The 18,730-nt window shown below is 28.6% G+C and overlaps 1 protein-coding gene across 1 annotated transcript in view; it reads left to right on the forward strand.

Moving 5' to 3' along the window:
* Positions 1-18,730, forward strand: part of LOC118073825 (neurotrimin-like) — a 97,090-nt gene that overhangs the window by 62,626 nt on the left and 15,734 nt on the right. Inside the window, exons 3-4 of the mRNA XM_035094552.1 lie at positions 4,881-5,088; positions 17,214-17,369. Coding sequence (XP_034950443.1) covers positions 4,881-5,088; positions 17,214-17,369 — 364 coding nt within the window. The remainder of the gene's footprint in view (positions 1-4,880; positions 5,089-17,213; positions 17,370-18,730) is intronic.

An 18,730-nucleotide genomic window follows, 5' to 3' on the forward strand; every position in this document is an offset into this window, starting at 1 on the left:
AAGGTACTGAGATCACAAAGTAAAAGAATTTATTTCTTATAAAGTGAAGCGGAAAAATGTATGAAAGCCCTTTATATTGTTCATATGCTCATGCATAGATAAAAAAAAATCCTACTGAGTTTTTCAACCATATGGAGATATTTTTAAGAAAGCTGCTTGTCGTGAAGAAAATCTTGTGTGGAATGATATTAAAGCTTTATTCATATCTTTGTATTTATATGAATGTATATCCATTACTAGAATCAAAATTCGATATATCAAAAAATCTTTCACTTATTCAATTCATTTTTTATTTTAAATGTAAACCTAATGGATTTATGAACGCCTAAGTGATCTGTTATGTTGAACAGAAAATATCGAAAACTTTTATAAAAGATTTGACTGCAAGCATAAAACTCGAGTAGATAGATATATCTGTCGATACATATTGATCGATCAAACCCTTAGAGACGTTAAAAAAAAATAGATGATCAGTTTAAGTAGAAAAAAGGTTGCTTCATAGTGTAAATAAAAAATTATAGCTGTAATTTTATGTTACAGAAATGAGTTTGTTTGGAAATTAATTTTTTTTCTATCCATATTAAGTAGAATGTTCATTAAAATTTTGTAATAAATTTAACGATGGCAATAACTTTGTTGGGTTATTTTTAATCATGTTTTCGATCACTTTCATTTGCAAAAACTTAATGTACTTTTAAATAACTTTAGAATGACCACTTACGTTTCCAGTCTATCTGATGTACAGTTTGCATGTGTACACCATTAAATGTGCCTAGTATTAGGAGAAGTTTGTTAGTTATTATAGATAATAGTGCGAGACAGTAGCTCTTTTGAGGTCTTTCAACAACACAACTACTGTACAATAGTACAATATTGGTATATAATGTTCTCCCTTTCCTAGACCACACGACAGTTTGTCGAAATTCCTATCGAAATTGTTACTAGCTTTACTAACTTTACTTTCATAATTACCATTATTAACGAAATTGTTATTTTCATTAAAATTTCGAATAATAATCCTAGATTACACTGCTTCAATCTCGCATACTCATACACATTGAAATGATTGTCTGTGATTTTAGACTATATTAATTTTCTAAAATTTAAGAGAGAGACTTTTTACAAAAGTGGACTTCATTTTATTTTTCATCGTTAATTTAAATGAACTGTGAACGTACAAATGCTGTATTTAAAAATAGTCATTTAATTTTTATTCTATGCTTCAAGTATATTCTGAAGGTAGAATTTTTTTAGCATTGCAGTAAGCACATTTGTTAATTAAATTCCTTTTAATCGAATAAAACATTTTGAAGATACGTTATTTTTTTTCTTTAATATTAATGGAATATTTCTTTGAAAAATATTCTCACCACTCCAGTGATGAGTTGAAAATTTATAGTAGTGATTCCAAGAGCATCACATATCTGAATATCCATCTGTCATGAAACTACATTTTTACCTAAAATTTTTTAAATGTTACAATTTATAAAAATCCCCAAGCTTTTATCAAACTTCATCACTGACTTGAATTTAAAAAATATCCAGAAATTAGTTTTTTTAGAATAAAAATACTTTCTATTTTAAATAGCTTATCTTTAATTATTAATTCATAATATTAAGGATTTTCACTCGTTTGCAATTGAAATTTACCATAATATTATACTCTATTGAAGAGATTATGTTTTTACATGGTTAATGATCCAACCAGAATACTCATTTGACCATAGACGATAGATGATATGTTTATCCATGATTGCAGGATCCATGGAGATTTGATAGTCGGGATTGAATATTTTCTCGTTAAACTCTCTGCGCTTTAATCTCTAGGATATATTTTATTATGATGTTATTATTTCGAGGGATTATTATTGATGAAAGAACAGATTTTTTAAAAATATTTTTTCTGTACAAAATCAAACTGATTGTTATCCTCATGTAATGTAATGAGTTTCTTATAATAAGTTCAGAAGAATTTATGAGTAATAAACATGCAATTTGCTTCAGCATTCATTTATATCAATTACATATATTGCTGATTGCCTTTAATAGAACAATAAAAAATACAAGTTAACTGAAATGAAATGATTTATTCTTTGAACTCAAATAACGTTATAATTATATAAAAGGCATTTTCTCTGTATGTTTCTTCGACAATTTATTGTCATACGACTGAGAATAATTCCACCTCAAAATGAATTTTGAGGTTTTACACAATTTATGTAATTTAAATAAATATAAAAAAATATTAGAATTCTTTTCTATTGAATTTGTTATGGTTTTTGATAAAACTGAAGTCATAATTATTTATTTAAAAATTGATTTATCTCATTTCTCATTATTAAATATTTTAATTAATTAATTTAGGATTTATATGGATGTAATTAATGTTAATCAACTGAATGTAATAAGAGTTATAATTATTCTGTTATGATGAATCATCTAAAAATTTATACATACATAATTTTTCATCTATGAAAATGGTTTCACGTAGAAAAGTTGAACGAAATAAATGAGTACAATACATTTTGAATATTTTATCATTTTTATAATGATACAGGTGATAAAACAATGCTATACTGTTGTAGAACCATAACAATAATGAAAAAAATCACATTCATTATAAAACCCATTAAGTATTGAAAAAAAACTACCCATTCTTTCTTGCATTTGGGTTGCGAGCATCAAGCACTGGTGAGTGTAAAAAATCTAATAAGATTCAACATTCTTCTGTAAAGACATTTTGATTCTTTTTTAAATTAAAACAATTAATGAAAACTGAAATAAAATTGTACAATAAATTTTATTCTTTCAAAAGTAATAGTATACTTGTAATTAACAAGTATTTATTTACTAATAATATCATTAATGAAAATAATAATAATAATAATAATGTTTAAAGAGGCTACGATGTGAGGTGTCCGATTTCTCCATGTTAGCTTGCTTTTAACAATGTAAGAGGAAAATGATACATTCCATTAGAGGAAGTGTAGATTATAGAGAAAGTATATATCCTTTGATGTGAGTAGTGCTGTTGGATGTAATGAGTTAAAAAGCTTGGACTGATGCACAGCTTCGGCAACCTTCTAACATTACTTCAAGGGAATTAGTCATAAGCTAACTATAGTGTTCTTTATTGTCAAAATTTCAAACTATTCTATATGTGTTGTTATATACTCATGAAATTCTACAAACGTCTGACGTGAATGTAAGAGAGATATGTTTTATTCACTGGAAATCTTACATCAAATTTCTCTACAAGATTTTACTGAAATTGTTTTTAGTAATAATGCATTTGAATTTACGAAAATAAAGTCAAATCTTAGACATGCAGGGGAAGGTAGAGTAAGACGGGGACTTTAAGGTATTTCATAAATAAAACCCTTCATTTTTAATTGCACAATATAGGAACTTTTTCATTAAAAAAAATAATCAGTCATCCTTCTTTTAAATTCTAATGAGTCAAAACAAAAAAAAAAGAATTCTTCTTATATAAATATCAACTTGAACAAAATAACTTCTCCATCTTGGCCCATCAGTTTTGTTACAGTCCCTATCTTGTCTTGCTACTCTGTTTACTCCACCTTCTTTTAATATTGATAATAATTATATTTTATTCATCATATAATTTATTACTAATTATTTTTATTCATTCAAAGAATTTGTAGTAAGCTTATTATGTTGGTCACGATTTGATCCAATTAATTCCTAATTAATTACTAATTGATTCTTATTGCATTTGAAAATATACATTCTCTAAAGTTGATATTATACATAAAAAGACCTTTTTACAGGATTGAATATATTTGAATTCAAAACTTTCAACTACAAGGCGTGTTTTTCGTGCATCCTGGTCGAGAGCCATTTCTCGATTACATGTATACACTCTTCCAAGCCACTCAGGTGTAAAGTTCTAAAAAAAGACAGACAAATGCAAATAAATCGAACCAGTTACTGTATTTGCTTTTGCTATACTAGGAAAATATTGATGAAATAATGAAAGTTTATACCCCACAAATCCAAGGGGTGTGTTGAAATAAATATTTCTATACTTTTTAACGATACTAAGAGTGAAAAAGTGATCACTAATACTTTGTTCAGCATTTTATGTATCTTAAAAAAAATTAAAATGCATTGTAATTTAAAAAAAAAAATGCAAAATACTAAAACCTGTACTCTCTCAGGAGAAAAACGATAGTTTTTATGACGATATTCCTTTGCTTTTAAATTCAATGACGTAAACGAAACTACAAGTGAACACTGGACATTCAAGAATTTTATTTTATCTAGGTTTTTATTTCCCTCCGAATATTAGATGTTTCTGAATAACATCAGAGCGGTTTGATGATGCATAAAACACTAAAATCCACCCCCTTGACCACCACTTTTTATCACTATCATTATTATACTTTGAATTCTAACATTATTTCTATTTTATTATGTTTATTGTATCACTTCTCAAGGTCCATTAATAAAAATAAACAAGGCTCACAACAAAGTATCAAAGTTAGAACGAAGTGCTAATAGCAAACCACGAAACTCATGTGTTTGGACCGAATCGTATCCTACTTAATCGCTCTAACACCGGAGAGCGAATCTGACCCTGACTAAAAAGCACTGATAAACTACAGCTAATTGACCATTGACCCAGTTGAGGATATAAGTCAAGTTCAAAAATCTGGAGAAAGTTATTAAGCTGTAAAGACTATCTAATTATCTACATTCATCAACAAAATGAGCTGACTAGGATTTAATGTAAATTAGGGGAGAAAAATATTCTATTACAGCAACAGATCAGGAATTATATCCAAGTCATAATGACAATAAAAAGTTAATTGCAAGCTTTGATAAAAATTCATACAAAATCCTATTGAATGTTGCAGGTTGCTTGGTTACGAGTTGACACTCAGACAATTCTCACAATTGCCAACCATGTGATCACAAAGAACCACAGAATTGGAGTCACTTACAGTGATCACAAAACGTGGTTTCTACACATTCGTGAAGTGCGAGAGTCTGATCGAGGATGGTACATGTGTCAAATAAATACTGATCCAATGAAAAGCCAAACTGGTTTCCTCGATGTTGTTGGTGAGTGACTTTTATTTTATTCTAAAACAATTATTATGAAATAATGATCTAAAATTTCTATTCAATATTATACTCTCATAATGTTTTATTACGTAATTATATTAATGATGGACCGACTAATTTATTAGTTTCTCGAAAAGACGACATGAAGTTAAATTGAATTTTCGAAAATTATGTTCCATAGCTGAATAAATAATTTTTCAATTTCAATTTGATGATTAGCAGTTTTCTTTGTCAAAAGAATATTTGGTTTCGTGTTCGGAATGCGTCCTACATTAGTCAATTGAATGCCAATGAGCTCAGCATCGAGTTAAACGCATAGCATTCGCTATGTGATCTTCACATGATCCTTCATGTGTGATACTCACTCAAATTTAATTATTATTGTTCATTTAATCAATAAATTATTCATCAATAATGAACTGATGGTCGATAAGCTAATGTATCTCGTTATAGCCAATTAGTTGCATAAGTTATTTATTTAGTAAATAATTGAATGAATTCTAAACACAAGAAAATATTGAAGAAAAATATTATGATATAATTAGTGATCTCGAGTCAAAATATATAAATATTTTTTTAATGCTTTAGAGTCCTGATTTTTAGATGTTAAAAATTATCTGATTATTATTTATAACAAATCTACAAGTCTCAGAATAAGTAATATGACCAAAATTAAAAAATTATTTGAATTTATTTAGATATAATTAGCTAAAAAAAACATGGAAAACAGTTATTTTAATAAGTATTTGAGAGATAATAAGTTTTAATTAATTAAATATTATTCTTCTCCACTGCTTCTCTCATTGCTATTTTTGCTATTTGCATGGCCTCTTATATTGTTTGTATGTTATAATTTACTTTAAATTCATTACTCTAAAATACTTGTAAGAGTCTTTAATCTTAATATCAATTTTTGACATAACTATTTTTAAAATATAAGAGACATAATATTGGGGGTTAAAAAAGAATTACCACCGAAAGAAAAAATCTTAAGTAGGCGAAGGGAGGGTAAAGTGGAACGCGGAGGCAAAGTAAAACACTTGAGACAATTGACTAATTTTTTAAAATAACTTTAAAAACGTTTATTGCACTTTTTATTTATCAATTTGTTAATTTATTAATGCATTTAAAGTTATTAACATTAGTTTAATTAATGGGTAATTTGTTGATTTACGTTTTTTCTTGATGTTCTATTTTACTCCACCTTTATCTATTCAAACAGAAAAATGAACTAAAGAACTTAAACAAGTAGGTATTTACCTATATTTCGATTCAGGATTTTATTGAATTATGAAACATTAATCGAAAAATAGTATTGAAAATTTTATTTCTTTTTTTGCATATCACAGCTCACAATAAGTTTTAGAAAATTATTTTGAGCCTCATTAATCCTAAATGCACGGATGAAAACGGTACTACTTCAATTCCATTAAATTCCCTTTACGATCAAAGCACGCTCTCGAGCGTAGCCTATCTTTTATGTCCCGACTACATTTTTCGGGGTAAATCAACGTATGAGAAAACTCGGAGCTGATTTCACGAGGGAAGAGACTGAGTATCGTAAGTAGTCGAGGTATATGACTATTATATAACAGAGTATAAGAGAGCAAAGGAGAGAGTATCGTTGCATTGGGAATAGGATAGTAAAGGGTAGCAACTGAGAATTCACGGGATTAAATTGCTATACCGATGGGATGCATACACAGCTTTGGCGTCCTTAGAATACTTATTTTGCTTTAAAAGTTGCCAATGGAGGAATGTGATCACGATGTGCTCATAAAAGTCGAATTACAAAATTGCATGGACAGAAGAAAAATCATATCAAAGATACTTCTTTTTCTTTGTCCTACATTTTTATTTTATTCCATTTCCTGTTTTATAATTGATATTTTTCTTTTTTTGTAAAAAAGTGCTTCACTTAAAAGAAAAAAATTCTTCAGTGACTCATGCGTTCTGAATAAAATATAAAATGTCATGAAAAGAACGGATTAGTAAGCTAAGGATTTAACTCTAAACTATTTCATTTTCAAAAATATTAAAAATTTTTATAAAAGAGCTGGTTGCTATCTGCTAATCGTGCATGAAGAGCTGTTTTTTCTTCGCATGGCAAATATAAATAGAGTTTTGCTTATACAAAGGTGCATTGATCTGAATTATTTAATATTAAGAGCAATGGAAAGCACTTGGTTCCTTTCAAAGCTTTTTTGTATGTTTCTATTAATTCACACATTTACCACAAGTGAACAGTATTATTTGAATTGACTTCAGAATTTCGTTTGCTATTAGAACTTCATTGACGTTCAAGTAGCATTGAAAGTTGCTCCGAACATGTAAACTTCAGTGTGGATTGATTGTATAAACACATTTTGAGTACTAACTAGTCTTTGAAGTGTAATCGAGCATGCTCATCTTAACTACCTTACTCGTCAGTGAGAATTATATCTATAACAATTAAATGAATATGTTTGCATTTGCTTACTATTTTAACTAAGAGAGTTCAAAAGGTCATAATCATTTCTTCAGCTAACTAATATATTTTATATTCATTTATTAACAAATAAATATTCATAAGCCTAGAAAAATGTTGTCTAAAAATAATTGGATTAGAAATGGTAATGATTTATCATTTTTACATGTTTTTTAATCAACTTGGAGAGCAATCAAAAAATATTTCTTACATCTTGAGTTGTTATTCTTTTAAAGCTTGATTTTCAAGCATTAAAATTCATTAAATTATTATGTGATAAAAATGAATACATGAAAAAAAATTTTTTTTTGATAAACAACAAATGCTACTTTAATTAATGGAAAGAATTGGAAATATTTGGAATAAAATATTTTATTGAATTTTGCTTGAAAAATGTAGTTTGATATTTCGATCAAGATTGTAGTAAATTTCAAAATAGAAGTAATATTAGATTAATTTTCCATTTCTGAGATACCATGAATTTTAACAGACAATGATCAATTCGATGAAACATTAGAATATACCAATGCTCAGAGTACATATGTATTTCTTTAATTAATTATTTTTTGATTATTCAAAGTAATCATCAGAACTGAATCTATACAAATGTTACCATGTCAATTCTAAAAAAATATTTCATTGCCATTTATTATCAATGAATTAAAAATCTTTATCAAAGCAGATAAATCAATGCATCGAATGACAGTTATTTTTATTATGAGCTTATGTTGTTTTCATAAAATACCATCATAATATATTTTATTTGGAATTTAATACTAATCATAAAATAAATTGAAAGACAGCATTGAGTTTTTGAAAATTAAATTATACATTTTTGTTCATCATTTTAAACGATAAAGAAATTGTTTTAAATGACAAATTATCGACATTATTTTCACCTTTGAAATTAATCCTTTTTATTGTATTACTTTTGTTATGATATACATGAGTGAAAAATTTCTCATGCTAATAACAACTGATGATAATATTCCATTGAGAAGGAAAAATCTACAAAATTCCAGAATAGCTTGAGATGAGTGTGTAAGTGTGGATGAAAAATATTTTTAGCACAATTAATTTAAAATAAATTACTTTTACTACAATATAAAAAAAATGAAGCTTTAACAAAGATGAATTTTATTGTAGAAGAAAGTGCAGGGTGTAGACTAAAGCAATATAATTTATAATGAGATAAAACTTTTAAAAAAAATACGTATATATTATTCAGCTGGCGGATAAAGTAGTTGGTGAAAGCAATAATATTAAAAGAAGCCAATTAATAAACTTGAACTTTAAAGAAACTTTGTAGATATATAATTCCTTGGATGAATAAAGCAAATTTATCCAGCTTGTTAGTCGTCACTATATATAGACAGTTAACAAAATAATATACGAAGAGCAATGAATTTTTTCACAGAAAAAAAATCAACAACATCTAACCGTAGTTGCGATTACATAGGGGCAGGTGTGGCAAATCGGGAGAAGACTTTCTCTTTATATTCCAACGAGCCTCCCTTGCGGTGCTCCAGATTGCGTACATTTTCTAATATCACAGAAAAGTAATGGGACTAAAGAACGACGTTACTATGTAGGTATATAACAGGCCAACGAAGACGAACAAGTGCTTTGTGAGTAGAGGTACTTGCCCTCCTGCCTTTTTTTTTCTCTCGTGCTTTCGTGTAGCACAGTAATGAATAGCAAGATTAGCTATATAGCGTTGATGCAGAGACTGCGCCACGTGTAAGGGAATTTTGCTGCTTGAACGTGAAAATAAATTCGTTGTCGAGAAAGAGCAAGAGGTTAAGTGAAAGAGATGAACAGGCGATTTCAATTCTGTGACTAGAATAGATTCCCTCAGGCATATTGAAATAAATACACCTGCAACAAACAAATGTTTTCGATTGGAGCCCGAGTTGTGATATGAATAACGTCTGATATTTATGTTAAAAAAAAAAAAAAATGAAACATAAACTTATCTACAATAGGACTTTAACCTCAAGAGCTCGTGGCATTTCGATCTTCATCAAGTGTAGACTCATTTTTAGTATCTGCTTTCTATTCTTACACTTGTATTGTTTGCTTATGACAGAGTTTTTATTTTAATACTTCCTCTGTACGTACAAATTATAATTTTTTCTCTTAGAAATATAGAAAAATATCTAATGATCATTTTTTGGAGTAATATTCAATTTTTAATCATCATTAAAACTGATTTTTTTTTAAAGTAAAAAAAAAAAAATGGTAATAATATTAAAAATAATAAGATAATATTGAACGTTAAAGTGTCAGAGAAGTTCAAAGTTCTGCATCATCCCTTTTCTTTTAACTTCTCATCGTGGATAACAAGACGGTATCGTAGATAAGAAAAATATCTTCTTAGAAAATCGTCAAGTCGCCATCATCAACCTTAGAGTGTTCACTACTTGTTAACCTTTACCAACGACATACCGACAAGTAGCAGAATCCTTTGAAAATACTTCTAGACCGTAAAAAGTAGAATAATGAAGGTTGAATGTAGTTTAGCTTCCTCTCGTTACCTACGCATCGAGAATTTCTTAGTTTATTGTGTAGTAGCACTGTATAGTACAACGAAAGGTCCGGAGATTCTTGTGTCCTCAACAGTGGCTGAAACTTTCTCAAGTGAGCAGTGGTTTTCTTGTTGGAGTGAGGATTGACGAGTTAGCAAAAGTTTGTGGAATTTTTTTTTAACCACTAATTCTTCAAGGCTCTTTAAAAAGTGCTTATTCTACAGTACAAATCGAAATTGAACTTTCATACTATGGAGAAGAAATTATTTCTAATTGATTTGTCATGTAATTAAGATTATTAAGTTCAAATCAGATTGACTTTGAGTTAAAGTTATCAAATCAATACCAAGTAAATGAAAAAAATAATTGTAAATAATATATTGAATGTGACGAACTGTTGAGTCGATGATTTTTTATTCATTTCTAATTATTGAAGACGTATTGGGTCGTAGAACTTTGTAATTAAAGAAAAACTTTCTAAGTATAGCTAGCAGCAATTGAGAATTTTTACAATAGATTATTGAGAAGATTGGCTAAAAACATTTTTTCCTTCATCAGAATATTTATCAAATATTCTGAGGACAATTTTTTTAGTGACACTTCATGATAGAACTTGAAGTAATTTAACGTCGAATTATCAACAGTATCTAATATTATATTTCATCATTGTTCTAATTAACTCCTTACTTTAATTGTTTTTTTAAGAGTAACTCAATTTCAAAGTTACAAATTTAATAAATAATCTGATAGTTAAATTCATTTGACTAAAGTACTAATGAAGTAACACATAATCTCTCAATTGAACATAATTATATTCATGAATATATATTGTGTTGTCATAAAAACAAGAAAATAACAAAAAATATTGTAGCACAATTTCTACAAGTTGTATATTCGTTTGTGATACCTTTCTAACTTGGAATCTTCGATAAGTCGAAACCTTTTTAACTCAAATTGTTTAGCAGTTCAATTTGTCCAAGTTTTATAGTAGGAAAAAAAGAATAAGAATGTAAAACAATAGAAAGGATATATCAGAGGTCTAAGATTAATGTTTTCAATAATCAAGTTCAATTTATTTTATTGATTTTTATCCACTTTATTTCGATGGAGATGTTTGGTAGAGTAGAAAATTTATTTCTCAACATTATACTTAACTTATATACAATAAAATTGTTTACAACTTTTTATCACTTAAATATTTAATAAAATATTACATCTTATTCTACATCACATAAAATTTAATGCATTGCAAAAACAAGATGTTAAATTGACGTTTATTTTACATGAAGAAAATTAGTGTTGATTTAAAGTTTACGTACTTCTGTAGTCTATTTTCTAAGAGTAACTTGTAAATTCTCGACTGGAAGTAAATTCTTAGCTCGTCTGTGTAGTTGAGTGGTTTAATCAAAGCAAATTGTCATTTCCGAGGGTAATTACGTCTTGAACTTTTGCAACAATCCTTACAACATCTTTCTCATCAAATTGTTTTTAACAAACAAAGCTTATTGAATTATCCATTAAATTAAATCTACTTTTGTTCTTTTTTTTCTGAGCAACTAAATCTCATGCTACGTACAATTGTATTTGAATAGCCATATTCACATTGTTTTATTGAAGAATAATTCATCAGCGTACAATATTATTCTGTCTATTTATTATAACTTAATAGGAAGTGTTAGTATAGCATCAGATTACACTTATAAATGTTTCATTAATGCAGAATAGTTATGCATTCAACATTATATTTCTCATTATTTCATTCTGGATGTAATTGGTTTAAATTGATACCCAAATCATTAAATCATTCATTTTAGATTCTTCGAATGAAAAATAGCAGACAATCATAACAACCCAGTTATAAAATTTATTAATTACAATTCCGATTCCAGTTGGGTGTTTGAAGAAATCTGGATCCACCTAAGGTAATCATAAACAATATCTTTGTTAGATGTCTCGTCACCAGAGGAATAGTATTTTGAAATCCCATCAAAGTGTTGTTGGTTTGCGTGAGCTATTTTTCTTCATTTCACTTGTACTCTCTATCGTAGTTTTAGAATACCTTTAGAAATATCTCAAATGAAATGTATGAATAGGAAGTGTATCCTATCGGTTAATAGAATCAATGATCGTAATTGTGGACGCGATGCCGTCAGGTTGGACAATACGGCTTCCTAACTCTAATAGTGGTCATTGCTTGCTGATAACTGTAGCAACCTCGTTAGTGTTCTATGTAGTATTATATATTTACATAACGACGTTAATGCTGAGCGAGCGATGCAACACCCGACTTCACAGCCAAATATTTGTCATAGATTTTCGTGTGTACCTGTGCTTTACTTAACCTATTTCGTAAACATAAAATTTTCGAGTGATCTCTTTGCTGTAAAATAAATCAATCACAATGGAAATATATAGCAAACATTATATGTGAATTGTAATTGCTAAAGCAAAGGCGTGAATACAAAAGCTGAAGATAATATTTGCCGAAATATAATCAATAAAACAGTTGTATTTGTTCAAATAAATTAGAAAATAGTCAACAGATACGGAATATCGTTTGACAAGTATAGAAAATGGTGGAAAAAGGGAAAAAATAATTTTCCATCAGTTGTATTTTGATGCATTGTAGATACATATTTTCAAAGAAACTTCTAAAGAATAAAATAAAAGCATATATGTTGAATGGACATACAAATTGATACTGACTAATAGTAGAGTTCCTTTTATTTTATACCTCTAGCGCTTTAATCATCTGTTTCTCTAGTCACAAGTAGTAGACTTCAGCATATTTCGCTCGCTCTGTTTTCAACTTTTAAGCTTGCTATGTTCAAGTCCACTTTTATTATTTCCATCCTTTTATTAAATTTTCTTCCAATAGCAAAATATCATCATAGACTCAAGAATACTTTAATATAATTTACATTGTTTATTACTTTGTTAATTATATAAAGTACACTTATTTAGAAATTATTTCAAATATTTTCTCTGCTCAGAATATTATTATGTACTCAAAGAGAAAATTTTTCATTGACTACATTTGTATCTGGTGAATAAATGTCACAATGTAGTCTATAAAAATTTTTATTTTTAAATAATTTTGAAAAGTTTTAAACTTTATGAATTGTTGAAAGTTTGATGGAATATTTTTTTATGATACTTGATTTTAAAAAGTAGGATAAACAAAAACCCGAAGCAATTATGGTTCAAGTAATATCAATATGTCAGATGAAAAAGAAGGAAATTTTTCAAAAAAATCTGAAACTAATATTTTTGATTCATAGCACTAGGGTGTACTTGATAAATCATTATCAAAATTACAAATAACTGTGCGTGCAACCACTAATTTTTTATCCTTTAATGTTTCATATTTTTAGAACAAATTTTTTTTAGCTATTATTTCTTGAAATAGCTTCTATCAGAAAGAATGAGACATAAATTAGAACATAAATAAAAATAATATGTGTGTGTTTGTGTCTTTGTTACCAATGTTACACTACTTTTCTATTATTGATACTAGTTTTTCTTTTTTTTTTTTTGCTGCATTTTATTTCTAAATTATTATTTTTTTCTTACTCTATTTCCAATGCTGTAGTTGTTTTTTTTTTTTTATCGAAGTGCATCGCAGCTTTGGGGATAACGTGGCTTATGTGATGAAATGGTTTCTGGGATTTCCCATGTGAAAACGAGTTACTGCGTTTTGAAGCCATGAGGGCAAGACTTGAGTGTCTATTTGATATATTACCGAATCCCACACTTTTTCTCGTAAACTATTTGTAAGCCCGCGGGTCATCACAACCGATGGTTTTCCAGCCTGCATTCCGTCTATCAGATGATTGGAAGAAAAATGAAAGGTACAATTGCATATTGAAAATGTACATCCCAATAGATTCATAATCATTTATGTGAGTATATTTTTATTCCTTTTGAGGAATTTTAAATCCAAGCAATCGATCAAATTCGTTTCTGTTTTAGAAATTCATCACTCCTTTTTATTTCCACTTTGATATTTCCTCCTTACATTCTATTCTACTCTCAGTTCGATCATGATTAATATACGTTTGTATTATTGTTCATTTTTGCTTTTTTCATCATTCTTTCTTCATCATAAAATAAAACTTAAAAAGATATCATTGAGGAATACATTTTCTATTTGAAATGCTGTAACTCTATATCATAAAACAATACAATATGTTATTATGATACCATCATTTGCTAAATATTATTATTTTGAAGTAAAATAATGTGATTCTATTTCAGCAATGTCTTGTCGTATCATTATTACATGGCTCAAAGCAATAAATATATTTCTTTGTAAGGTGTGCGTCAATATTTAAAGTCAAATCTAAGGAAATTGAAAAAACACTAGAAACGATGGCTTTAAAAATAAATAAATGTGTTTTTTATTGAATCACCAATGGCAGGAGGAAAGGAAGAGAATGGGTAGACGTGAAAGATAGAGAAAAGAACAAAACAGAAATACAAAGAGGAACTCGAGACTGTCCACTTTTTCAGTGGTCAATAGCTGTGGGTGAAATGGAGCTATTGCTCGTATGGACACGTGTAGAGGGTTCTATCAGGAGGAATCGGGTCAACTTGAGGCAGGACAGAAGCTCGGGTTCACCCCAGATTGATGCGAGATGCAAGCGGAGACAACCCTGGTGGTAGCAATTGAAGTGAACAAGTAGATATCAGTTGAACAGAGATCCGAAGAAGAAGGAGAACTAGCACAAGCTATACATGAAACAGAGCTAGAAGTAGAGATGCTGTTGGAGATCTGCTTTGACCAGCCAATTCAGCATCAACTATACGACCACTCGACCGCAAATCGAGTTCCGGACAGAGGGGTTCAGACTAAAATCGGTCTCGCTACCCCTATGAAAACCGATTCACGTATAGTTGCCTAGAGTAAGACATTATCCGCGAGGGACGCATTTACTCGGTGTGTCGGAGGGTGGGATAGGAAAGAGAAAGCAGTTTAATGGTCGCGTCGACTGCGAAAAGTGGGATGTCGTCCGCGTAGCCATGGGTTGACTTGACTTCCGCCGGATACGATGTTTCGCGTTATCATTCTGCTTTATTACGGATACTGGCGTACACTAACGCTTGAGAGAGACTGATTTATGTCGAGGATGTGGCCCTTCCTTTTCCCTATCGTCTTTCTTCCGTTCTTCTTTGCGTATATTCACTCATACGAATTTAGTTAAATGCAAGTAACAAATGCTTTGTAAAAAATCTCACCGGATTACGTCATTGTTTGGCTCTTTTTTGCTGTGGAGTTGACTTTTGACAATATGCTGCATGACGTGTTTTTTTTGCTGACGATAAATTTATTAAGCAAAACCCCTCTGAACATAAATTGAAGCCTTAGGACAAATTGGGGAAAAATGATAAAGAGATAAAAATATTGTGCTGGATCATTCTCAATTATGGATGGGTAGTTATACTATTACTGTTATTTATTTTATCGTTTTACGTAAATATTTTTTTCATAAACAATGTGGTAAATTTAGAACTTGATAACTTTTAATTACTTTCTTATCAGAATTTTCTTAAAAGACGGAAATTAAACACTTCATCAGAAAAATAATTCAATTAATCATTTTTAAGGATCATTTTTCTTGTAAATATTCTAGCGTGAAAAAAATTTATTCATATAAAAAATATTTATTGATATTGGGAGACGTGACTAACTTGAGAAAATAGTACTAACATATTAGAATTACGTTAAAGACATAAATCAACCTTGATAAAATTGTGTGTAGGGTAAATCTGGACATGACTGGCCAGAAAAGTAACCTTAGCATACATATGTTAGAGCATATGGACAAATTTACTTGATTTATTTAGATAAACTTCATTTATACCAGATCTTGTATTATATATCCTAATAAAATCAGTGTTAATTTTTATAGCATTGTGATGCCATAAATTATTAAAATAACATCCAAAAGAACACTCTCTTTTAGCCTATGTCTAGTGCAATAGCTGGGAACATTTAAAATAACAAATTAATTATTCTTTAATTTAAAATAAAATGATAAGGAAATTATATCAACAGGGTTATTTATAAATTTAAAAAAGAACTTGAAAGCCAATTGAAAGATTCATTAAATAATAAATTAAAATTATAAGATTTCACTTTTTTGAAATATATCAAGAATAAATATTTGAAACTTACTTCTGACATTTTAATCCGAAACGATAATTTTTATTTCAAACTGTGTTCCTTTTAATTTCAAAAATATTATCACAATTAATTATTCGAAATTACTTTACATAACAACAATTAAATATGTCTTTATAATTTAATGGTTTGAACTCAAGTGTCATTTGAAGGACATTCTTGGCTGCTACTACCAGGTAGCAATATTCCTTCTTTTACATTTTTAATTAAATGATTTATTTTGACTGGCTTGAAAAAATCGATCTTTCTTTTAATTTCTTTTTCATTTATAATTAAATATTTTTGACAATGTTCTATATTTCTTTGCATACTAAGTTTTACCTAAAGTATTGTTAAACACAATATTGATTAGTTATATACAATAAAAAATATTTTTCAAAATAAATTCAATGATTGTAGATAAATTTTAAATATATTTCTCGATGTTACATTTTAAATAATGAATATATGGAGTGACAGCATTAATTGTTCAAGTTAATTTAATTCTTCAAAGTAAAAAAAAGTACTTTCGTATTCGTTAAATTAAATTAATAATCAATTAATTAAATTTTAAAAATATCATCATTCCATTGTTAAAACATTAAAGTCAGTTATTTCATTAACATATTAAAAATGATCTATAAATCATAAACTTTTTCATTCATTTTTAAGAATAGAGTTCAGTACAGCTATTATTACTCAGACAGTTTATAATAATTAATTAATATCAATAAATCACTTCTAAACGACCGGCAAATACATTTTCTAATTACAGAAATTTTTTATCAAATATAGACATGCTTTATCTAATAATCATCACTATTTTTAGAGTAAATATTTTTATTTTACTTCAGAAAAAATAATTTAATTGATCGAATGATAGATCTGTGTGTGAAGTCGATCAATTATTTATCGCAAAAGTATTAAGTTGATAAATTGATCTAATTCTTTTTCCTTGTTGCAGTTCCACCGGATATAATCGATCACGAGACAAGTACAGACATGGTTGTTCGAGAAGGAAGCAACGTAACACTCCGATGTACAGCCACGGGTTCGCCAACACCCAACATTACCTGGCGTCGTGAAGATGGCCAGATATTCCTTGGAAATGAGCAAAAAGGTAGGACATTCGCTACTTGAAGATATCATGAGATAAAAGTTAACTGCATTATATCTTAATAGGATTCCATTACTAATTAAAAATATGACATTCTCTGGTATGGTATGAGACTTATTAAGTTAAGCGATCCTCTAAGTTACACTTTACTTCATTTCCTGAATTAAGTACTATTTTTAATAGTCTGCGCAGAAAGATTACGAGAAAATATTTCTACAGTTTACGGTTTCACTACATTCAGACACCTATAGTAAATTCTTCCTGTAGTATTTTGAGAGAGAGAGAGATGAATTCACACATGATATAGAGGTGAAGCAAGGCCAGGCGGTTATGAGGAAACGAAAGGTATATTTATACGAGCAGGAAATGCTTCCATATTTGCATTGAAATTGGCAAACACGCGGGCGGCGCGTTTCCACACCGTTTTCCCTCGGGACTACAATGAATAATCGGTAAACTCACATGCTTCTGTCATGTTACTGTTTAACACTCGGCAACACTAATTATAAATTCCAGAAGATTAGAAGTCTTTTGACACATTTTATTTAGAGACGTTAATAAAAAAATTCATCGCATTCTAGGATACTCACTCGACATTTTAAAAATTTTTGTATCAAATTTATTTAATTACCAATCGTCTATCGAAAAAGGAATGTATCGGTATTTTATATATTTTATTAATCAGTATTGAATCCTGGTTTTAACTACAATAAAGGATTTTATTAATTTTTCATTATACTTCGAAACAGATTTCTAGCTATTATGTTATCAATATTTTATTTAAAATATAATTCTAGGATTAAGCTGGAAAAGAGTATTCGGAACAGTAATAATCTCCATTATTTTTATGTTTTTTTGTTATTAACATCAATTTAAAAAAAAAGACACATAGAATAGGGAATTATTTTAAATTCATTCTGAATTATGTGAGTACCCAGTTCTGTCCTAGATACCTGTTTTTTATACTGATCTAGCTTTTAATTAGCACCGTTTAGCTAATTACGAAAAAAATTCTTAGGGAATTTAAAAAATTTTATTTCACCCTTGCTCCACTGGTGCTCCCATAAATTGTAATATGTTCTCGAGCCGAAATACAGGTACTTGTTGAAGTCTTTTTGAATCCCTGACGAGTACTTTACAGTAATGAATTTAAATTGTAACAGATAATCGAACACATATAAACAATATAAGCAGTGATGAAGGATAATATTTAATTAATCAAAACTTATTATCTCTCAAATACTTATTAAGATAACTGTTTCCCATGCTTTTTTCCGGCTGAGTACCTTGAACAAAAGTAGATAAATTTTTTATTTTAGTCCTATTATTTATGCATACACAAAATAATTACTTAATAAAACTAT

Source organism: Chelonus insularis, unplaced genomic scaffold, assembly GCF_013357705.1.
Source record: "Chelonus insularis isolate UGA/USDA-ARS -01 unplaced genomic scaffold, ASM1335770v1 scaffold_714_pilon, whole genome shotgun sequence".
Taxonomy (NCBI): Eukaryota; Metazoa; Arthropoda; class Insecta; order Hymenoptera; family Braconidae; genus Chelonus; species Chelonus insularis.